The sequence below is a fragment of the Danio aesculapii genome, chromosome 2 (assembly GCF_903798145.1).
Source record: "Danio aesculapii chromosome 2, fDanAes4.1, whole genome shotgun sequence".
NCBI lineage: Eukaryota > Metazoa > Chordata > Actinopteri > Cypriniformes > Danionidae > Danio > Danio aesculapii.
In genome coordinates, this window is record NC_079436.1 from 9,114,458 (window position 1) to 9,139,571 (window position 25,114).

The following is a 25,114-nucleotide window of genomic DNA, read 5'->3' on the forward strand; positions in this document are numbered from 1 at the left end:
GTGGGGTCAGTTTTATTTAGGGCATTTAGTTTTTGAAACTCTATATTTATGAACATGAATGCAACTTATTGTGTTGATTTAAATAAATAATTTACTCTGTAGTTATCAATGAGACTGGCCAATTGTGAAATAACTAATAACAAGGTTTCTTTCAATGCTATATAAAAACCATGTTTTGAAGGAATAGTTAATTCATTCATTTTCTTTTCGCCTTAGTCCCTTAAATAATCAGGGGTCGCCACAGTAGAATCAACCGCCAATTTATCCAGCATATGTATTACGCAGTGGATGCCCTTCCAGCTGCAACCCATCACTGGGAAACATCCGTACACACTCATTCACACACATACACTACAAACAATTTAGTCTACATAATTCACCTATAGCGCATGTCTTTGAACTGAGGGAAACTGGAGCACCCGAAGGAAACCCACACCAACACGGGGAGAACATGCAAACTCCGCACAGAAATGCCAACTGACCAAACCGAGGCTCGACCCAGCGACCTTCTTGCTATAAGGCCATCGTGCTACTCACTGCGCCACCGTGACACCCCTAAAGGGATAGTTCACACTAAAAATGAAAATGATGTCATCGTTTACTCACACCGTACCAGTGTCATGCACCCCAGACACACCAGTTCCTGATTCCCCCTGATTACACACATAGACATTGCTGAGTCTTGTTTGTCTGTAACACTACAAAGCATTTCTTTGTCTAGTTTTTCTGTTTTGATCCATGCCTTATTTTATCGTTTATTTAGATTCTTTGCCGCCTGTACTGACCATTTGCCTGTTTTTGACTACGATCCTAGATTTCCTGTATGCTTCTGTTTGCCCCAGTTTTGACCATTGCCTGCCTGACTAATCTGTTTAATTAACTGTGTGTGGATCCTCATCTCCGTTGTCAGCGTCCCTCAGTTACAACCAGCAGCCATTGACTTCCAGAACCAGTTTCTAACATTTTTCAAAATATCTTCTTTTGTGTTTTGTGCACATTATTAAATTACAATCAAAATCACAAAAAGTTAAGTTTATTAGTTACCATAATGCATCTCCATAGCCCAAAATTACCCAGCTGCCTAAAATAATAAAACATCTACAAACCTGTTAGAACAGATTTGGAAAAGCTTTTTGAAAAACTGCCCATTGTGGTTTGAAAATAGCCTTCTGTTGCTCTAATGAGACCATATAATGACTGAGATGATTGTTCACTATGCTAATTCATTGCATTCGCATAAATATGAATGAAGTCTTAGTAATGAAAGATGTATTGTACCTGTGAGGTCATGCCACACCAGAAGTTTGAATAGAGCGTTCTTGAGTCGAGCATCGGACCCACCAGTGTCCGATTCTCAGAAATCAGTTGATTCAGCACTTGTGTGTTAGTCAGCAGGTTATCACTGTCTGTAAACTAAAGGGACAAAATCATGCAATCAATCATACAAAAGAATCAGAAATGATCTCAGATCCCCAAAAAACTATCAATCTAAAAATGTCTGTATCCTTCATTCATTCATTTTCTTTCAGCTTAGTCTCTATTTCAGAGGTCGCCACAGCGGAATGAACCGCCAACTATTCCAGCATATGTTTTACACAGCGAATGCCCTTCCAGCCACAACCCAGTACTGGAAAACACTCCTACACTCTTGCATTCACACACACACACTACGGCCAATTTAGTTTATTCAATTCACCTATACCACATGTCTTTGGACTGTGGGAGAAACCGGAGAACCCGGAGGAAACCCACGGCAACACAGGGAAAACATGCAAACTCCACACAGAAATGCCAACTGGCCTAGCTGGGAGTTAAATCAGTTAGAAAATAAAATTCAGCCCGATCTCATGAGAAAACGTAAGTATTTTACGTTTTGTCAGTTTAGTGTCTTATTCATACGAGTTCAGTTGTACGAAAATGTATGATTTTAAAAAGGAGATGTGGTACCCAACCCAATCCTAAACCCAACCGTCATTGGGTGATAAGCAAATTGTACTAAACTGTAAGAATTAGATCGTACGAATTCATACGAATTTGCCACAAAATCAAAAAGTTACGAATTGCTGTGAGATTGTGTTGGAATATCATACCTTAATTAGGACTGACCGATCCGAATCAAGTATTTCAGACAGCTGCATAATAATTGCACTAAACAGTTATAATATGGAACAATAAAAAAAGAATCTGACCAGGATGTAGTCTGCCCACTGTGCCCTGGCTGATTTGAGCGCCGCCTGCCTCAGCTTCATCACATGAGTGAACCGAGACTCCAGCCAGTGCTTGGGGCCCAGCTCATCCACATAATATCTAAAACATGGAGAGTGAGATACATTGGTTCCTCATTTGGTGAGTATATATCAATCATGCACAACATTAAAGGGATAGTTCACCCAAAAAAAGAAAATTCTGTCATCATTTACTCTTCACTTGTTTCAAACCTGTTTGAGTTTCTTTCTTCTGTTGAACACAAGGAGATATAATGATGAAAGCTGGAAACCTCTAACATTGACTTCCAAAGTATTTGTTTTTCTTACTATGATTGTAAATGCTTTCTTCAAAATAAATGATTTAGTGTTCAATAGAAACTTTGGGTTTGGAACCAGTTGAGTTAACAGTGAGTAAATGTTCATTTTTTGGGTGAACTATCCCTTTAAATGTCCAATATTTATAGAAGATGGTTCCCTATAGGAATGGTTGTGCTTTGTGAAGTGTCACCTCTTCTCCTGCTCCATGGTGTGCAGCTGTACTGAATGATACAAATCCTCCACTCCAGAGATCCATTCACGCAGCATTGCAGTGGTGTTGTCGGTGTTGTGGTCGGTAGCGGCCCTGATAAAGAGGAACTCCATATTAGGACTAGAAGGATATTTACATATAAAGGGGACCTACTATGCCCCTTTCTACAAGATGTAAAATAAGTCTCTGATTTCCCTAGGATGTGTATGTGAAGTTTCAGCTCAAAATACCCCACAAATGTTTTATAACTCTTTGAATTCTTTGATCCCAATTTCAGTGCCATTTCAGTGGCTGTTGCTTTAAATTTAAATGAGATTGTGCTGTTTTCAAAAGAGGGTGGCGCTAGAAATGCCTTTGTGTCAGCATAGTGGCAGATTTAAAGGGTCATGAAACCCTCTTCTTTCGGTTCAAATCTACCTCAGAATTTTTTCAAAATATGCTTCATGATGGGCGTGGAGCGCTGCGAGCAGAGGGAGGAGTGGGCATGGCCAGCAGAGCAGGGGAGAATGAGGGGAGCGAACAACTATTATCAGTTGGCTCACAAAATGAAACACAAACCGTGAGGAGACCCAAAATTAAAACGCAAAGAAATAAACAGTAATTTAATGTCCTGCTACATTTGTTATTCATACTTTCATATACACAACTACAATTTATATCATTATAAATATAATCGTGTTTATATAAACACTATACATGAGGAGGACTTCCCTCCTCCTCAATCCCCGGGTCTAAATGCAGACAAAGTGGATAGTAGTGCAGCATGTCTCTTGCCCCATCTATTTTGATCATTAGCCCTGCCGGTGATCTGAAGGATTTTAAACAAAGTTGAACACAGCAGCATGGATATAGGCGATGTGTCTGAATGGGAATGAACTCAACTGATAAAAGACAAAGTCCACCATTTTACAATTCTTGTACAGCTCTCCCGACATAAATGCTTGCCGCAAACCAACAGCTTTGCTGTATCAGCCCGGACAGCATCGCGGGGAAAAACACACAGTATTACGGTTTAGTATTATCGATTGAGAGTGTTTTTGATATTAATAGATGTTTCTTTTTTTCTTTGAGGCTAAATCCACCTTGGACCTGCAGCTAATTCAGATTGTCGGCTTTATAAGCAGATGCTGAGTGTGCATCTGTGTGTAGATCTTTGTTTTCCAGCTCGTGACTGGCAGATCCTCCTGATTTTTGCTCTGTTTTGAGCATGGCCCGTACTTGCTGAGAATCTCTATCTTGTTGAAGGTCTGAGAATTCTATGTGCATCTTGTGCAGCCGCTGCTGAGGAGCCATGCTGGTGTTGTTGCTGTTTATTTCTTTTTTTTTTTATCTATGTTCTTTGTATATTTGTTTGTTGGATTAATTATTTTGATTGAGCGAACAGTTAAATTATCTATATTTTTGTTGCCACTTTATTTGATAAAAAAACACGTAATTTCGTCTTTAAATTAATAGAGAGTTGTACTTCTTGAGTTGCGTGTCCTTTTTATGTTGCTGACCCCTCCTTAGACGGCCATTATAAATTGGCATTCGTAACACGTGCAACAAACCCCGTGAATCATGGAAAAAACACATACGACCCTTTATGAACGGCTAAATACTGCGAGCGGTATGCGGAGTCCGCAGACATGAACTTAGTCATTGGGTCTCACAGCTTGGCAGGTCTGCCTTGCTTTCGGAAAGCATGTGCTCTCTTGAATCTCGCAATTCTTCCCTCTGTGCAGGTAAAGAGTTTAGGTGTCATCTTTGATAGCACACTCTCGTTTGAAGGTCACATCAATAACATTACACGTACTGCATATTTCCACCGATATATTACTCGTCTCTGCCCTTCTCTCACAACTAATAACGCAGCAATTCACATCCATGCATAAGTTAATTCACGTCTTGACTACTGTAATGCACTTCTGTTACAACCTCCTGGCTCAAGAATGAAGAAACAAAACCAAATAAAGGTCCAAACCAGAAAATCAAATCAACTTAAATATATATATATATTTTTTTTAATTAAGTGAAATGATACATTAATATAAAGAAAACAAAACAAAAAAAACTCCAAAGCTGAAAAGGGAAGCATGAACGCCCACAGTCCTGTTCTCTTGGTCTTTATCCAAGCGCACATCACAGGTAACACTCCTCACCTGGTCCAAACGTAATCACGGCAAAACACCGCACCTGTTCAACACTTCAAAAAATAGCAGATCACGCAACACCTCCATCTAGTGGACACCAATTTCTAGAACACTGCGACCGCCACAACTTCTTTCTGGGCTTCCTTCTAAACTTCTCCATAAACTCCAACTGGTTCAGAACCATGCAGCTCGTGTCATCTCTGGGACTTCATCTCATGAGAATGTCACGCCACTTTTCTATCAGCTTCACTGGCTTCCGGTAAAGTTTCGTATTGATTTTAAAATATTACTTCTAACTTTTAAGGCACTTAAAAATAGGCATGGGTCGGTAAAAGATTCTGACGGTATGATAACCCTGGATAAAAATATCACGGTTTCATGGTATCATGATTGCTGCTCAAAAACATATTCTTTTTAAAATGTCTGGGTTAAAAACAAAAACCTTTTACCCTTTTGAACACAATATATTTCATTTTGAGAAACATTTAAAATATTTTTGAGCAGTAAACATGTCAGACTAAATTAATTATTAACTTCTGCTGTTGTCATTTGTTTTAAAAACAGATTTTTTGCAATTTAAAACAGCATCTTTAGCTACATTTTCTGCTGGAGATACTGTTGTACTAAAAAACAAAACAAAATAAAATGTAAATAATAAATCGCACATATACCTCATGAACGGTATTGCTGAAAATTTTGACGGTTTTAAAACCTTGACATTTTCAAACCGCTGTATACCTTGAAAACAGTTATCGTCCCATGCCTACTTCATAATCTTGCTCCTCAATATCTCACCGAACTTATACCCCGAATATTTATACCCCGAATATTTATACCCCTTCAAACACTGTAAGATCAGCCAACTCTTTCTCCCTGGTGCCACCTCGCACTCGATGAGAAAACTTAAGTATTTTACGTTTTGTCAGTTTAGTGACTAATTCGTACGAGTTCAGTCCTACGAAATTGTACGATTTTAAAAAGGAGGCTGGCACCTAACCCCGCCCCTAAACCCAACCATCATTGGGGGATAAGCAAATCATACTAAATTGTACGAATTAGATTGTACGAATTAGCCACTAAATCAAAAAGTTACGAATTGCCGTGAGATTGTGTTGGATCTTTTAGCTCGATGGCTCCTCGGCTATGGAACTCGCTTCCCCTGGATCTAAGGAGCAGTGATAGTCTTCACACTTTTAAATCTCATCTAAAGACCCATCTTTCAAGCAGACTTTCCTTAAACTATTTTTTATTATGTTTTTTATCATGTTATTTTATATTCCCGATTTATAATGCTTGTTTCGCAATGTTTTATTATTTTTTTTATTTGTTCTGCTATGGCTGTTGATGCTGGTTGTAAGGCGATCTTGGGTGTCTAGAAAGGCGCCATGTACAAATAAAATCAATTATTATTACCATTATTATTATTACTTGTTTGGTGCCCAATGATTCTTCAGAAATGTTTCTAATTTGCTTCTCAAGAAACATTTATAATTCATTTGAGTAGCTATATAGTTATCTAAGCCTAATTGTGTCTATTTACTGAACACAAACAGATCTGGTATCTGAACTTGTAAAATGTTTAAGAATTCTAAATGATTGACGTACACCAACATATAAAATGTAAGTGCATAGGTGTAACGAGGAGACTGACACGAAGGGATCCATCATGCAGTATTTATTAGTCACAGTCAAACACAAACATCCAATACGCACTAAAGTGTGAACCCACATCAACAGTAATCAATAATGGTCTTGGGGCTGGCGGCTGACAGACACAGAGTGATATACCAGGCATAGATCAGTGGCAGGCGGAGTGGTTCAGAATCCGTTAGACAGGCTTGGGTCGAGGGCAGGCAGCGTGGTTCAGAGTCCGTGTATAAAGCAAGGATCGTGGGCAGGCAGAAGGCAACTCAGAAACAGTCCAGGGTTATTCTCAGAAGATCAGACAGGAAAGAACGCTCAGTAATGCTGGCCAGGGCTAGACAAGACTTCGCAATGAACTGGTGTTTGAGTGTGGCTTATATAGGAAGCGTGGGTCGTTAACTAGATTCAGTTCAGGTGTGTGCACAATCAGTTTAGATGGATGATGTAATGCTTAAAAGTCCGGGGATGGAGACCTCTGCTGGCCAGTGAGGGGAATGACTGGGACCGAGTCGGTAACAATATGACTTGCATATGAATACATATAAGTTAATCTAAACATTAGTATCAAAAAATTAAATGGTTTACTCAAATAGTTTTAACTTAACCTGTGGGATTTTACAGTGTATCAATGTTAAAACAGTTAATATTTTTGTGGAAACTGTGATACACTCCCTTCCAAAAGAATATTCAAGGAAGAGTTTTAAAAAAGGTTTTATTTATTCGCCAAGGACACGTGTTTTTTTCATTCGTTCACTTTCCTTTCTCTTAGTCCCTTATATTTCAGCGGAATGAACCGTCAACTATTCCAGCATGAGCACCAGTAATAACTCAACATAATAAAGTAGCAAATCTGCATATTAGAATCATTTCTGAAAGATCACGTGACATCGAAGGCTGGAGTAACAATTCAGCTTTGAATTGAATTTCACAAGAATAAAATACATTTCATATTTATTCCTGTTTGAGTTTCTTTTTCTGTTGAAAACGAAGGAGGATATACTGAAAGATGTAGGAAAAAAACTGACTTGACTTCCATACACTACCTGACAAAAGTCTTGTCACCTATCCAAGTTTTAGGTATAACTAATAATAACTTGACTTCTAGTTGATCATTTGGTATCAGAAGTGGCTTATATGAAAGGCAAAGGCCTGTAGATTAGTCTTATTTTACCACAATAAAATATGATCATGCCTTGATTTTTAATTATTTAATTAGGACAGTAAGGTTTGCTTTGTTTAGACAAAAGTCTTGTCACTTAACAGAAATAATGTAAAGTATAAAGTCATAGTGCAATGCAAATAGAATTAATATTGTGTGTGACTCCCATGAGCTTGGAGGACTGCATCCATACATCTCTGCAATGACTCAAATAACTTATTAATAAAGTCATCTGGAATGGCAAAGCAAACGTTCTTGCAGGACTCCCAGAGATTCTTTAGATTCATCTTCAATGCCTCCTCCTTCATCTTACCCCAGATCATGCTCAATAATGTTCATGTCTGGTGACTGGGCTGGCCAATCCTGCAGCAGCTTGACCTTCTTTGCTTTCAGGAAATTTAATGTGGAGGCTGAAGTATGAGAAGGAGGTAAACTGGTGCTCCTATTGGCTGTCACTCAAGAAAGTCGCTCTTCATTTGCATAAAGTTGGAGGATTCTCAACTTTGTCACATCGCTCGACACATCCACCCGGTTGCCGAACAGTCGCTGTTACTCATGTAGACAGAGGTCGCCGAAAGTCACTCGCTCTCCATTGGAATGAACAGTCGCATGTCACTTTGCCACTGCGAGTCACTCATAGTGTGAATGAAGCTTCAGATTTTTGATGTTGCCATCCACTCTGCAGATCTCCTGCATGCCCCCATACTGAATGTAATCCCAAACCATGATTTTTCCTTCAGCAAACTTGACTCCTTTCTGTAAGAATCTTGGGTCCATACGGGTTCCAATAGGTCTTCTGCAGTAATTGTGATGATAAGGATGCAGTTCAACAGATGATTCATCAGAAAAATCTATCATCTGCCACTTTTCCAAATGACTAACCATGTTAATGTGAAAACAGACTGTAAAAGAAATGGACGTAGTATCCGTGACATCACCCATAGGTTTCTAAATAACGCAAAAGAAGCTACACGTGGGCGTGGCCAACCGTCGCCATTTTGTTCACGTGTCATCGCACCGACCACGAGATTCCAAACAAGGCAAAGAGGCGGAGCGTGAGCGGAGCTACACACGCCTGCTTAGACAGGTGTTTCTTAGGGAAAAATGCTTAGTACTTTATTACCTGCGACTCATTTGTGTTCTGACAACATGTGCTTGGTTGTACACTATATCAATAAATTGTTTAGTCTTTTTAAAACACTGTTATAACACATCGAGCCACTCAGCATTGTTCTTATGACGTTTTTCAACAGGTGGAAAATGCAAATTACTTCTAATTACAGACAAATATAGTCTGTGTTACTAAATGCAAGACTATTGATGAAATCCAGGCATAACACTGTATGACAACATTTCAGATAACTGTTCTAGAGCCAACAGCTAATCAATCTGTCAGATTCTGGAGTGCATTACAGGTCTAAAGAAAAATATAAATGATAAATTATCTTAAGTAAAACAAATATATTTATAGATATGGTATATATAGTATAATTTCACTCACCTGGTAAATGGAGGCAACTTGAATGGTTTGTGAGCATAATTAAGTGCACACAACATGCTATAGTATCTGATAATTGCAGGAAATAATCCCAAAAGGCAACTTACTGGGTAAAGCCACATAAAACAAGACAAACATACGATGTATATGCCGAGTTCAGCGGCTAATCAGCCGGAATCAGCTGAGGTGACGAGACGGCGACCAGCAAGACCTAGCTGTCACTCAAGTGGCCACACCCTTAATTATGCAGACTCGATAAAACCTAATATAAAGGAAACGGATGCGTTATAAAAAAATTTCACCCTCTCACAGTTGTCATGTAGGGTAATATTAGCTTTATGAACCAAAATTGTTTCTTGTACAAGGGCTTAATTATGCAGACTTATTAACATTTAATATTTACATTTACATTTAGTCATTTAGCAGACGCTTTTATCCAAAGCGACTTACAAATGAGGACAAGGAAGCAATTTACACAACTATAAGAGCAGCAGTGAACAAGTGCTATAGACAAGTTTCAGGTGTGTAAAGTCTAAGAAGCAAAGCATTAGTAAAGTTTTTATTTATTTATTTATTTTTTTTATTGGAGAGAGAGAGAGAGAGAGAGAGAGAGAGAGAGGGCACAGTTAGTGGTATAGCCAGAGAGGCAGTTGCAGATTAGGAAGGAAAGTGGAGACTAAACAGTTGCGTTTTTAGCCGTTTCTTGAAGACAGCAAGTGACTCTGCCGTTCTGATGCAGTTAGGGAGTTCATTCCACCAACTGGGCAGATTGAATGTGAGAGTTCGGGAAAGTGATTTCTTCCCTCTTTGGGATGGAACAACGAGGCGACGTTCATTCACAGAACGCAAGTTTCTGGAGGGCACATATATCTGCAGAAGTGAGAGCAGATATGAAGGAGCCAAGCTAGAGGTCACTTTGTAAGCAAACATCAGAGCTTTGAATTTGATGCGGGCAGCAACTGGCAGCCAGTGCAAACGGGTGAGTAGCGGAGTGACATGTGCTCTTTTGGGTTCATCAAAGACCACTCGTGCTGCTGCGTTCTGAAGCAGCTGAAGAGGTTTGATAGAACTAGCTGGTAGCCCGGCTAGCAGAGAGTTGCAATAGTCCAGTTTGGAGAGAACAAGAGCTTGAACAATGAGTTGAGCTGTATGTTCAGATAGGAAGGGTCGGACCTTTCTGATGTTGTAGAGTGCGAATCTGCAAGATCGAGCAGTTCTAGAAATGTGGTCAGAGAAGTTCAGTTGGTCATCAATTGTTACTCCAAGGCTTTTTACCATTTTGGATGCAGTGATGGTTGCTCCGTCCATCTGGATTGAAAAGTTATGGTGAAGAGTCGGGTTGGCAGAAACTTCAAGCATTTCCGTTTTCGCGCGGTTAAGCTGGAGATGATGATCTTTCATCCAGTGTGAAATGTCTGATAGGCAGGCTGAAATGCGAGCTGGAACCGAGGGATCGTCAGGGTGAAAAGAGAGGTATAGCTGGGGGTCATCAGCATAGCAGTGGTAGGAAAAACCATGTTTCTGGATGACTGTTCCTAAAGATGCCGTGTAGATAGAGAAGAGAAGTGGCCCAAGAACAGAGCCCTGAGGTACCCCACTGTTTAGATGCTGTAGGTTGGACACCTCTCCCCTCCACGACACCCTGAATGACCTGTCCGAGAGGTAGGAACTGAACCATTGAATAACAGTGCCTGCGACGCCCAGTGACTCGAGCGTAGATAGCAGGATCTGGTGGTTTACAGTGTCAAAAGCAGCTGATAAATCCAGCAAGATGAGGACAGATGATTTAGAGTCTGCTTTAGCCAGTCTGAGATCCTCCACGACCGAGAGCAGGGCAGTCTCAGTTGAGTGGCCTTTCTTAAAGCCAGATTGCTTGTTGTCCATGAGGTAATAAAAAATAAACGGATGAGTCAGAAAAATCACCCCCTCACAGTTGTCATGAAGTGTAATATTAGCTATATGAACCAAAACCATCGTTTGTACCAGGCTGTAAACATGTTTTTATCAACTGTAAAATTGACCAATTTACCATTGCAGTAAGAAATCATCTGGATTTCCTGGAGCCAGCCCCCAAAGGCGAGTTGATGAATTGCAGTTTCAATTACTTCTGTATTGGCTTCCCGAGGGAAAGCGAAAGGTTGCCACATGTGATTAACTAGAAGTCAAGTTATTATTTGTTGCTCTCACAACTGGGATCAAAGACAAGACTTTAGTCAGGTAGTAAAGTTTTTTTTTTGTTCTTACCATGGATGTCAGTGGCTGCTTTTTTCCAACACTCTTCAGAATATCTTGTTTTGTGTTTAACAGAAGAAAGAAATTAATGGAAAATAAATTAATTTTTATTTTGTGGTGAACTAACCCTTTAACATAATATTAGTGTTTAAATTATCATTTGAAATAAATAAATGCAGTGTTCATGATCAAAAGGTATACTTTTTTCCTAATTATCTGAGTGTAAGAGTTAGATTTTTCCAATGAATATTTCGAAAACAGTAATATATTTAAGTCTTAATTTATTAGAGTTGCACTTACTCCCGCTTTTCCCCCTTTTTCCCATCCACACTTTCTTTCTTTCACATTCTTTCACATCACTGTGATTCCCGCCATATTTGCTTTTTAGGCTTTCAGGCATATTTCAGACTAGGGTGTAATTAAAGCCTAGCGAAGACTTTAACGTGTGCTCAAATACAAAAACCACAGACACGTTTATTTGCACGCTTAATACTTAATATGTAATGCACATTTAAATGTGACTATATGAAAATGTGTTGCATTTCCGCCAATTTCAAAGTGTTTATAATGATAGCTAACATTAATGTCAACACATTTTCATTAAGTATTACAATGATGTGTCCATTCCTAACTTCACTGACTGAATATGTCTTCCAAATCAATTTTAAAATAAAAATACACAAACACACACACACACACACACGCACGCACGCACACACACACACACACACACACACACACATATAAATATATATATATATAAATATATATAAATATATATATATGTATATGTGTGTGTGTGTATATATATATATATATATATGTGTGTGTGTGTATATATATATATATATGTGTGTGTATATATATATATATATATATGTGTGTGTATATATATATATATATGTGTGTGTGTATATATATATATATATATATATATAAATATGTGTGTATATATATATATATATATATATATATATATATATATATACATATATATGTGTGTGTGTGTGTGTGTATGTATATGTATATGTATATATATATATATATATATATATATATATATATATATATATATATATATATATATATATATATATATATATATATGTATATGTGTATATATATATATATATATATATATATATATATATATATATATATATATATATATATATATATATATATATATATATATATATGTATATGTGTATATATAAATATATATATATATGTATATATTTATAAAAATATACAAAATAATAGAATTTTCATATAAATACATTTCAGAAAATATTTTGGAAAATAAAAAATTGAGCACAACAAGATTGTACAGTAACTTACTGTAAATCAATTACAGCAAAAATACTGTATTTACATTTACAGCACCATTACAGAATTGTGTGTGTAGCTTTACTTTAAAATATCCATTACTTTTCACAATGCTCCTTTAAAATACAGTTACATACTGTAAAATACCGTTCATATTACAGTTAAATACTGTGCAATTTACAAAAATCCTTAACAGTGTAGTTACCAGATAGAGATACGGTCCTTGGGATAATCCAGCCTCTCGATACATCCCAGAGAATAAGGAAGACTGTGTTCGCTGTTTCGAGCTAAAATCGCAATCACTACTTTGGGGTTGAGTAAAGATGTCTCATGTAGGACAGGCTCCAGGTCGGTGAGAGTATGAATAAATCCAATCCATGACTCTAACAGTAAAAGTCCAAGCAGAAGCTTTCCAGATGCTCTCGGGTCCATCATAGAGTGTCTGATGGTGCAGAAGAATGTAGTGCTATATAGGAAACCAGTGAGAAGTCACACTTGACTGGGGAGATTTGAACCCTATGTGCAACAAAACCACACTCTTCTGAGGGAAAAAATGTTTTAATTTTGATAAACTTGGATGAATTTACATGAACATCTAGCATTTAGTTTTAAAAAAGCAAAACATAAAAACAAAATAGTACTATAGTGCACCCTAATTTCATTTATTCATTTATTTTCGTTTGGATTAATCCCTTTATTCATCAGGGGTCATCACAGCGGAATGAACCACCAACTTATCTAGCATATGTTTTACACAGCGGATGCCCTTCCAGCTGCAATCCAGTACTGGGAAACACACATACACTCTCATTCACACTCATACACTATGGCCAATTTAGTTTATTCAATTCACCTATAGACTGTGGGGGGAAACCGGAGCACCCGGAGGAATCCGTGTCAGTGCATTAGCCACATTTGGGGGCAAAATTGTGCAGAAACTACCGTTTCTGTTGGGAAAATGCTTAGACATGTTTTTGTTAGGCTACCCTTTATACTCCATTTATCAATTGTATTGTTTATACTTTAGAATCTAATACAGGGGTGTCCAAACTTTTTGGGCCGAGGGCCAGATGCAAAAAAAAAAATGTTGTCCCGGGCCAAATTTTACATACATCACACAGACACGCGCATATATATATATATATATATATATATATATATATATATATATATATATATATATATATATATATATTATAAGATTAAAATATGGAAAAATTATCAGATGGTAACTTCGGTCAATTTTCCTAACGGATAAACAGCTCTCGGTAATATTGCATCATGCTTTCACTTTCGCATAAGACATGAAGCACACATTTACCGGTAGGACACACATTACTCACTCGTCATTCTCTCTTCATATAGCCGTATATACAGCTATTATACAATCATAATACACTGTGATAGCCTGGGTCGTTAGTTTGTTGAAATGTTTTGTTTTCTCACTACAATTGATCAGCTTAATCGAGCAGAGACCATGTCATTTAGGCGATCTCGGACCGATTGATTTGGCGTGATGCACGCGCGATTGCTGAATTAACATATGCCAAACGAACCGTAATAACGGGGGAAACGAGACAGATTCCGAAACAAACGTCTATGTGTGAAAGTACCCTAAGATTGTATTTGCATGCAAGTGACAGACAGTAGCAGCCAAACTTTTGTGACAAGGCAGCACTGGCCCGATCAGGCCAGTAACATTCTGTACACTGGCCCGAGCGTTTCGCACGCTGGCCCCGGGACATCGGGCAGTCTGTCGAGCCCTGAAATATGTTTCCTTCAGATTGTTTGGTTCATTTTACTTCATAACAGGAACTGCTGCCTAATTAAAGGCATGTGATAGCAACACCCGGTGGTAATTTATTGAATTCTGTTCATTTTTCATTGCTCAGACACACTCTCCCAATTCAAAACTAGATCTGTTTAGTAAAGCATACACTCAGTGCACCACTTAGCGGGCTTCCACACAGGTTCTGCATCTTGTTTATATACACTATGAGCAGCAGCTACGCTAATTATTTTCTTTATTCTCCATTTCCACCTGGGGATACTCTTCCCGAGGCCCTCAGACTATGCAGAGTCACTGATTCGATCCGAGACCAACGATGAGATGATCCCAAGGTTTCCATATCCTGGACCAGGCCGTATCCTGAGCAGCTACTGTGATGGTCATGGAAGAGTGGAGAACATGAGACTGATTCCTGTGACCCTCCAGAGACAGACGAGTCTTCGCTGAGGCCAGCTTCCAGCCTCCGCCGCTGAGACTGCAGCTCTGCACAAGACGTTTGGCCAGCGGAGAAATTAAAATGGTCGTGCCCAACTGAGTCTGGTTTCTCTCAAGGTTTTTTTTTCTTCACTTTCGCCATTTAGTGAAGTTTTTTTTTCCCTCTCCGCTGTCGCCACTAGCTTGCATGGTTCGGGATCTATAGAGCTGCGCATCGTTGGATTTGCTCTTCAATATTTGGACTCTCAGTAGTGATTATTAAACCACACTGAACTGAGCTAAACTGAACTGGACTTAAACACTACAAACTGAACTACACTGTTCCTATTTACTATGACCCTTTATGTGAAGCTGCTTTGAAACAATCTACATTGTATAAGCGCTATACAAATAAAGGTGAATTGAATTGAATTGAATTTTTGTATAGCGGGCCAGATTCTATTGATATTTATAAAAAGCCTCGCGGGCCACCACAAAACTGATTGCGGGCCGCAGATGGCCCACGGGCCGTAGTTTGGACACTCCTGGTCTAATAGGTCCACTGTTGCTGTTTGTTCAAGCTATATATTTTCACCTACATAAAATGTCTGTGGTTGAAAAAGAAATGAAAGTTCGTATTTATTAAATTCACCAGCAGATGACGATAGTTAGGTACCTTTACGATACTGCTTCCATTCAGTGTTGCCTTCTCGCCAACTTGGCAATTTTGTTGCAACTTTCATACTACCCTAGCAATTTTTTTTTTCAAAAAGCAAATAGCAACAAATTTAGCAAATGTTAACACTCATTTGGCTACTTTTAGCAAATTTTAAAAAGTGACTCAATAGAGCAATGGCTGCAGGCTTCACTCGAAAATTGTTATCTCAGATTGTTTTTCATAACTGTTAATTTACTGATATTTGTTAACATGTATAATTGTTGGTAATTTAGGTAGCAATAAATTCCAATAGTGCTATAATTGTTGTCACTTTCACAAATGTGTTAATTTCACAAATTAAAAAGTGTACATGAGCTGTGATTGTTTAAAAGATTGTAACTGTTCATTATAGGCCCGTTTCCACCGAGTGGTACGGTACGGTTCGGTTTGGTTTGGTACGCTTTTATAGCCGTTTCCACTGTCAAAAAGCGTACCGAACCGAACCGTACCGTACCACTTTTTCGGCACCCTTTCGAAAGGGTACCAAACACGAGAAAGGGTACCAAAAGGCGGAGCCACACGCGCAGCTGAACTCTATTGGTTTACAGAGATACGTCATTCGCTTACGCAACAAGCCAGAATGAAAACAAAAAACCCGCCATGTTTGAAAAAACACAGCCGACGAGCCGAGACATTACAGCGGAATGATTTAAACATATAATAACGAGCCATGGTCGACCCGGGCTCAAACAAACCTTGTCGTCGTCTTGATAAACAGCCACAAAGCCAAGAAGAAGAGCAGATTTACCCTGTGCCCCGTAGTTTTTTACGAGCCAGTCTGAGGCGCGAGCGGTTTCGTTTTCTTCCTTGCGCTCGCGCACGTCTAACATTATATCTGAAATAAACTTCTAGAGCTGATAATAATAACCTGCGCTTGATTATTGATCTGCTTTTAAAACCCGATCCTGTCAGACACTGACAAACGCGAGAGTGAAGCGTGAAGAAACAAAGGAGAAGCCGGAAAAAAAGGAGCACATTATTTCTCAGCAAACATGAACAAAATGCCATGATTAACTAACTTATTATCTATATTTTGTATTGTTTTGAACCTAAATACAGGCGAAATGTCTACTTTATATAGTTCTTCTGTAGTTGGTAACATATCTGAGACTGCAAGGGGCTGTATGTGTTCATATATGTTCATTTATTTAGTTATTTAATATACTTACAGACGTTACAGTAGTCTGTTTCACACTATCATTGATCTGCAGTTATAATCAGCTAATGTTCATTGAAAAGTTAACAATAAACATTTTTACACAAGTATTTATGTGTATGAAGCATCTGTTTTGTGAGAAGTGCTGCTCATATGATATGTAAGTGACCCATACAGCTTTATTGTAGACATTTCCTCGAGCGAGAATGACGTCGACTGAAACTTTCTGTCATGCACCACGCCCACCAAAAGGGTACCCTTGTTAGTGGAAACGCAAGCCTGATAAAGGTGACCCGTTCCAAACCGAACCATACCGTACCAGTCAGTGGAAACGAGCCATATCAGTGTTACATTTAAAAATAAAACAATTCTTATCAAAAAAGTGTTTGTAATTTACAAATAGTCAACTATATTTTTCATACAAATCTAAATGGACATATTTTAAATATTTTTTGCTGAGATGGCCAGTCAATTTGAGAAAACATTATTTTGTATACTACATAAAGATGTAGTTTTGCATTGCGATTACGCAATGACGTCATCACGCAAAGTAATATGTTAATAAGAACCTATTTATTGTGCATCTGGATATAATGTTTTAATATAATATAATACACGGGGCCTCAGAGAGTAGAGACATGACGGGCTTACGCTTGTCAGATACTCTGTGATGATGTCACTGATATGTAAAATATTGCATGACGTCATCTGGCAACATAGTTGGCAACACTGCTTCCATTCAGCAGTGTTACAACACGCATTTAATAGTGGATTTCATTCATGATTTTTTAAAATTATTAATTTAATGTAATTGAGGTTTTTTAATCACTTTTAGTAATTATTTATTTGTTTATTCATTTATTTATTCTTTTTCTGTTTGGTAGAGTTGTTTTCAAAATTAATGTTGTAATTCACTGATTTCATGTATTGTGTATGGGGTGCCTCAAGGATCAGTTTTAGGCCCTTTGCTGTTTACAATATACATGCTAACCCTGGGAGACATTATTAGAAGACATGGGACCAGCTTTCACTGCTATGCAGATGATACTCAATTGTATATTTCAACTAAACCTGATGAGATGTCTAAACTGTCTAAGCTAACTGAGTGTATTAAAGATGTTAAAGACTGGATGACCAACAATTATCTTCTCTTAAACTCAGACAAAACAGAATTATTACTTATTGGGCCTAAATCCTATACACAGCAGATCTCACAACTCGACCTACAATTAGATGGATACAAAGTTAGCGCTAGCTCTACTATAAAAGATCTGGGTGTCATATTAGACAGCAATTTAACTGATGAATATCATATATCCCATGTCACAAAAACTGCCTTTTTTCATCTGAGAGATATCGCTAAGTTACGAAATATGCTATCCATCTCAGATGCAGAGAAGCTAGTCCATGCTTTTATGACTTCTAGGCTGGATTACTGTAATGCTCTGTTTGCTGGCTGCCCAGCATCCTCTAATAATAAACTTCAGCTAGTATAAAATGCAGCTGCCAGAGTTCTTACCAGGTCTAGAAAATTTGATCACATCACCCCAATTTTATCCTCCTTACACTGACTGCCTGTTAAGTTTAGTATTGAATTTAAAATATTGCTTCTTACCTATAAAGCCTTAAATTATCTAGCTCCTGTTTATCTAACTAACCTTCTGTCTCGCTACAAGAGCAAAGTCGAGCAAAGGAGGTCGAGGCTTCTCATTTATGGCTCCTAAACTCTGGAATAGCCTTCCTGATAATGTCAGAGGCTCAGACACACTCTCGCAGTTCAAAACTAGATTAAAAACCTATCTCTTTAGTAAAGCATTGCATCAGTGCATCTGTTAGCGGTATAATACATGAATGTGCTCCAAGCATCTCCTTTATATACACTATGAACAGCAGCTACGCTAATTATTCTCTTTATTCTCTATTTCCACCTGGAGATACTCATCCCAAGGCCCTCAGAGACTATCCAGTGCCACTGATTCGATCCAAGACCAGCGTTGAGATGATCCCAAGATGATCCCAAGGTTTCCATAATCCTGGACCAGGCCATATCCTGAGCAGCTGCTGTGGTGGTCATGGAGGAGTGGAGGGCATGAGACTGATTCCTGTGACGCTCCGGGGACAGACGAGTCTCGCTGACATCCAGCTTCTTCAGCACCTAGACTGCAGCTCTGCACAAGACGTATGGCCATAGGAGAAATGGTCATGCCCAACTGAGCCTGGTTTCCCTCAAGGTTTTTTAATTCTTCACTTTCGCCAATTGGTGACGTTTTTTCCTCGCTGCTGTCGCCACTGGCTTGCATGGTTCGGGATCGGTAGAGCTGCGCATCGATGGATTTGCTCTTCAGTGTTTGGACTCTCAGTAGTAAATAATAAACCACACTGAACTGAGCTAAACTGAACTGAACTTAAACACTGAAAACTGAACTGACACTATTTCAATTTAACATGATCTTCTACGTGACAATCTACATTGTAAAAGCGCTATACAAATAAAGAGATGAATATTGTGCAGAAAATTAAATAAATAATATAAAACAAATTTATATTAATTACCAATTATAATTTATATTGCAAAAAAATATTATTCACTGTACAACAGTGACTTATTCATCACTGATCCATTCATCCATTCAACTACAACATGAATCCTTTCAATCCAAAGTAAAAGCACTTGTGGGAGATACTTTAAAAACCCACTCTTTTTATTTGTTAGAAGAGTGCATTCCACAAGCCATTCTACATTTCTAAACCCATTATAGGAAACAACATTGTGTCAAAAGCATTTCAATCAATACTTAGTAAACTTTTCGTTATTTTGTGATTTCATTTTCAAAACTCCATGTTCAGCTTTTGAACCGTCCAACATAGCCTCATTGGGAAAATGTGCCCAGGGATACATTTTTGATATCAAGAAATATGTGCTTATGGACAGAGGCAATCTTTGACTTGCGGGTGCCCTAAGCAAAAGTGACATTCATTTGGTGACATTCAGCAGGTGGGGGGTTGGGGGGATATCTGCCTGTTATTGAAGTGTGGGGAGGAGGGCTGCGACCAGTATTGTAGAGCGGGTGGGGGGGATGGGGATGGTTGGAAGGGTTGGTTGGTTTCGGAGAACAGTCGGGGTGGACCGGTATTGAAAAGTGGTAGGGGTAGAGCGATGCAGGACCTTCTGTAATTTGAAGGGCCCTATGCACCTTTCGTTAGTGCATGTATAGGGCAGATCGTTAATGCTTGAGGGTACTATGGCTGCATTTTGTGTGTAAAACAAATGCTATGGGGTGGTTCTTACCATGAACATATTTAGATTTGGGATACGGAGTGAAGCAGACAAGGGTTTGAGTCTGGCAAAGGACGGTTCCAGAAACCAGGTAAAACAAAACCCCAAAAAGCTGTGTGATGTTGTGGTAGAAGCGCGCAACCACAATGTCTTTTCTCTTCCAGTTTGCTTTTGAAAACACTATCGGTTGGGTTTAGGGAAGAGGGTGAGGTGGTTAGTCGATATCAAGCTAATATATTTTGCACAATGAAAAGCCAATAGGCTTCTCTCAGTTGCGTGTGAGAAGGACCTAAATATATACGCAACCTCTGGTGGATTCACAAAAAAATGGCATGTATGAGAAAATGTACCCCAGTAACATATTTGAGATTGTCAAAAATATACACGGCAGCCTCTAGAGGATTTGTGAAAACAAAAACTGCAAGATGACTTGCCCCCAGTACATATTTCTCGGTTCTCAAACATGTATCCCTGGGCACTTATTTCCAATGAGCCTGGGTTGTTTGTATCAGTGCTTATTCCAGGAATGTGGGAGGATCCGGATTGTGGCTTTGGTATCACGGGTCATGAGGCGAGTAACCTGATCTAGGGTCAGTCCAGCAATGATTTCCCCATTGACTTCTAGAATCTCATCTCCAACACCAAGGAGTCCAGTGTAGCTGTTTTCTGTGACACCATCTCCGACCCGTTCCACGTATATACCTATAAAACCAACAAAACAGAATGTGATAGATAGAGTGTGAGCATTTAATTGTTCTCAGAGCCAATCCAGACGTAAAGGATTAGTTCATCCAATGTAAATTTTGTAATTAATTACTCACCCTCATGTTGTTCAAATCCTTTCGTTCATCTTCAGAACACAAGACATGATATTTTAGATTAAATGCAGGAGTTCTCTCATTCCCAATAGACAGCAACAGTTATGAAAAGGAACCAACCATATTGTTAAAACATTTCATGAGCATTCAGTGGTTCGACTGTAATCATACAAAGCTCCAAGAATGCTTTTGTGAGGCAAAAAAAAAGTAAAAACAACTTTGTCCGCCTATGTCTTATATATCAGATCAGGAGAGCGCTTTTGAGAGAGCTCCTGGATTTCATCTAAAATATCTTAATTTGTTTTGAAGATGAATGAAGGTCTCAAAGGTTTTGAATGACACAAGAATGAGTAACTAATAGCAGAATTTAGATTTTTGGGTGAACAAATCCTTCAAAAAATTTTAGATTTTTTTTTTTTTTTCAGTGTTTTGCAGGTAAATGTGGATGAACTATAGAAGTCTAACCTGAGTCTGGTCTTCCTTTACCCCTGGAGATGACAAAGCCAAAGGGCCCATTGTCTGCAGGTCTGATGAGCTCTATCAGTAAAGTCCCATCAGGGAAAGCCTGTACCAGTCGCCCAAGTGGACCTCGAGAATCCTCTGATGCATCTATGCACTCTTCCTTCTGAATATCCCTGAAATCAACAGAAACATGGCATATCAAGTATGGTTTTATAGTAGAATCATATTTGATTTAAATTTTTGAATCGTAATTATGTGATCCTGAAAAACAAATCCAGTCTTAAGTTGCATGAGTATATTTGTAGAAATTGCCAAAAACACTGTGTATGGGTGCGCATTGTTGATTTTTCTATTATGCCAAATTAGAATATTAGAATATTCTAATATTTCATTAAAATATTAAGCAAAGATCATGTACCATGAAGACATTTAACTAATTTCCTACTGTAAATACTTAAAAACTTTTATTAGTAATGTGTAATGCTAGCTAGGCTCTTCATTCAGACAATTTTAAAGGTGATTTTTCTCTGTATTTGGACTTTTTGTTAAGCCTCAGATTCCAAATTTTCAATCGTATCATGGTTAAACCATACAAAATGCTTCTTTAAATTTACACTTATGATTGGCTTTCTCGTCCAGGGTCACTTATGTCTACATTTTTATGAATGCACAGAGACAAAATTGCATAAATAAAATATTACACACCTTGGCGCCAAACTCAATGGCAGGGAAAGCTCTCCTAATATAGTGGAACGCTCAAACTTTCTCTTCGGGGACTGTAGACTTTGGACCGAAGAAGCTTTACGTAACTGCGCCAAAGGAGACTCCTGTTGGCAAAAAAAACAAAACTGCTGCTAAAATAGTAATATATGACCCAGCTTTCACTAAATTAAAGGAACACTACCCTTTTAAAAATAGACTTATAACTATAGACTTTACAACTCCCCTAGAGTTAAACAGTTCGGTTTTACCATTTTTATCCATTCAATTGATCTCTCTGTCTGGCAGGAGCCCTTTTAGATTAGCTTAGCTTAGCTTAGCAAAGAACAGTGAATCTTGCTAAAAAATTACCAGTGTTTTAATATCTCTTGTGTAGTTAGATTGTGCATTAAGACTGGCTGAGAATGAAAACTTGTTTTTTTCAAGACCAATATGGCTATGAACTATATGCTCATTCTAATGGTATGCAGCAGGTGCAATGATACATAGTACCTGAAAATAGTCCCCAGGCTTGGCAACTTTCAATGTGACCACCTGCTTGCCCAGGGAGTGCGTGCTGCATAATATTATTGTGCCTGCCGCAGCCATGGTGTGGTAGCAAAGTTCCTTGATAATTACACTAGAATGAGAGTAAAGTTCCTCGTCATACTGCCTTAGAAATTAGCAAATTTCCACAAACCTAACTACAGAAGAGTCAAGCCATAAATAGGAAATTATTGAAACATTTTTGTCGCTTCATCATTTTTGACCGAAATGCTAAAGGTCCAATGTGATTTAATGATCTATATCAATGGTATCAAACTCAGTTCCTGGAGGGCCGCAGCCCTGCACACTTTAGTTCCAATCCTGCTCCAACACACTTACCAATAGGTTTCAAACAAGCCAGAAGGATATAATTAGTTTGATCAGGTGATTTTTAATTAGGGTTGGAACTAAACTGCAGAGCTGTGCCCCCCCAGAAACTGAGATTGACACCTGTGATCTATGTTAACCTAAGCTAAATGTTCTCCTGCCAGACCCAAAGATTGGTTAATAGAGTCAAAAATAATAAACCTTAACTGTTTATCTCAAAGGGAGTTGTAATATGATTTTTTTTCCAAAGAAAATGTAGTGTTCCTTTAACCCACATGTGTCAAAGCCAGTTCCTGGAGGGCCACAGCTCTGCACAGTTTAGTTTCAACCCTAATTAAACACACCTGATCAGACTAAATGAGTCCTTCAGGCTTCTTTGAAACCTACAGGTAAGTGTGTTGAAGCAGGGTTGGAACTATATTATGCAGAGCTGCAATCCTTCAGGAACTGGCTTTGACACCTGTGCTTTAACCCTATTCACCAGCTTTTCACCACCTATTTATAGGGCAGATGTGGCCTAATGGTTAGGGATTTGGACTTGTAATCGGAAGGTTGCAGGTTCAATTCCCTGTTCACTGGTCCAGGTGTATGCTGTGCTCTCACTGCAACCTTTCGATTGTAAGTCCAACTCCCGAACCATTAGGGCTGATTTATACTTCTGTGTCGAGTGAGTGGCGTGACTCACGGCACATGCCTTGCATGTAGTTGTGCATTTATACTTCTGCATGCTGTTTGTGTTGCTCTGCAACACTTCCGAAATGCTAGCCGGTAGTAGGTTTTTATGTACCTCTGTGTCGAGTTTCTTTGAGGGTATTTTGTTTTTCTGAACGCTACAAGTGGTTAAAACTCGTTCATTCAGAGCCGGGAACTGACGGACATACAACAACTTTATTTATTGGAGCTCCATAAGGTAAACACAAAGCAAACGGCTCCATCTGGAACTTCTTCACGAGATTTGACACTTGTAAACACTCACTCCATCAGGCTCGCGGCTCTCAGCACCGCCCAGGCTTGTCACTACTACCAAGCCAATCAATCACAGAGCTTACGCTATCCGTCGTTGGGATGTGTAGCTACATTTTCTGAGAGGTGTCTATCAGCGTCGCCGTCAGCCACGCGAGGGCTCTTACTGTCTCACACGTGCTCTTGACGCAGAAGAATAAATCAGCCTAGGCCACAACTGCCCCCCAAAAGAAAGAGCCTCTCTGTCTGGGAATCGGACCCTGATCTTCCTTGTGACAGGCAGAGATACTATCCACTATGCTAACGAGGAAAAAACATGAAGGCCTAAATTGAGAATTTGTGAATTTGCTTTTATAAATAGTAAGCACTTCTAGTAAGTCCTTTTCGATCCACCAGACAGATCTAAGTGTGTTGTTACAGAAGTCTGCAGATGTATCAAGGTCAGCAGGCTAAAGACATGATGTTTGAAATTTCATTAAACAAAGCCAGCGATACAATCCAAATGATCTTGCATGACATCGCATGGCTGAGTGCTGCTGTAGTTGTATTAACTCTTAAAGAAAAGAGAACTCACTGTGTGGAGAGACTGTAGAGATGGAGTCCTTTTCAGAGGGACAAGGCCTCTGTGCGTAGGGCTTGAGCGGGCTGTAGGGGAGCACAGGTGCTCCATGCTGTTGGACCGGTTACCCTTTACCAGCTTACCCATACTGTTCAGTCCCATAGCTGAGAAAAAGCGACGGAGGGATAACTTTGGCCTCCCTTCCCGTTCCCCTGCTCTCCTACACATAAAAATTGAAGGAGTCTATAATGAGTGCTACAAATGATTATATGATGTTTATCTTGTTATGAAATGCAATCATTAACATTATTAAAGGTAAGTGCTCTCTGTAATTGCTGTTTTGCTTTTGTTACCCAATCGCTGGGTTTAGCCTATTCGGTTGGCTTTGTACCTATGCAAATGTGTCTACAGAGTGAGCAATACAAGGCAATGCTGAAGCAACTATATATACTTGGATCACCTTATACCTTGTGAAGGGAGGGATGCGGATCAGAAATTGTAACCAACAAAACTGCAGTGACAATGGATACTATTATGTTACATACCCATTCATGTATAAATCCTACAAGTAACTTTAAGAATGAGAGTTTGCCCTTTTTGAGAACTTTTTTATATTTGACCATTGAATATATAAATAGTTTGTATATATCTATAGT

The 25,114-nt window shown here is 38.7% G+C and overlaps 1 protein-coding gene across 1 annotated transcript in view; it reads right to left on the minus strand.

The window, feature by feature from the left end:
- colgalt2a (collagen beta(1-O)galactosyltransferase 2a) overlaps positions 1–13,165 on the minus strand; it is a 30,303-nt gene extending 17,138 nt beyond the window's left edge. Inside the window, exons 1-4 of the mRNA XM_056472145.1 lie at positions 12,936–13,165; positions 2,716–2,829; positions 2,190–2,307; positions 1,279–1,413 (exon numbers count right to left, since the gene is read on the minus strand). Of these exons, the coding sequence (XP_056328120.1) occupies positions 1,279–1,413; positions 2,190–2,307; positions 2,716–2,829; positions 12,936–13,165 (597 nt within the window). The remainder of the gene's footprint in view (positions 1–1,278; positions 1,414–2,189; positions 2,308–2,715; positions 2,830–12,935) is intronic.
- Positions 13,166–25,114: the final 11,949 nt, after the last annotated feature.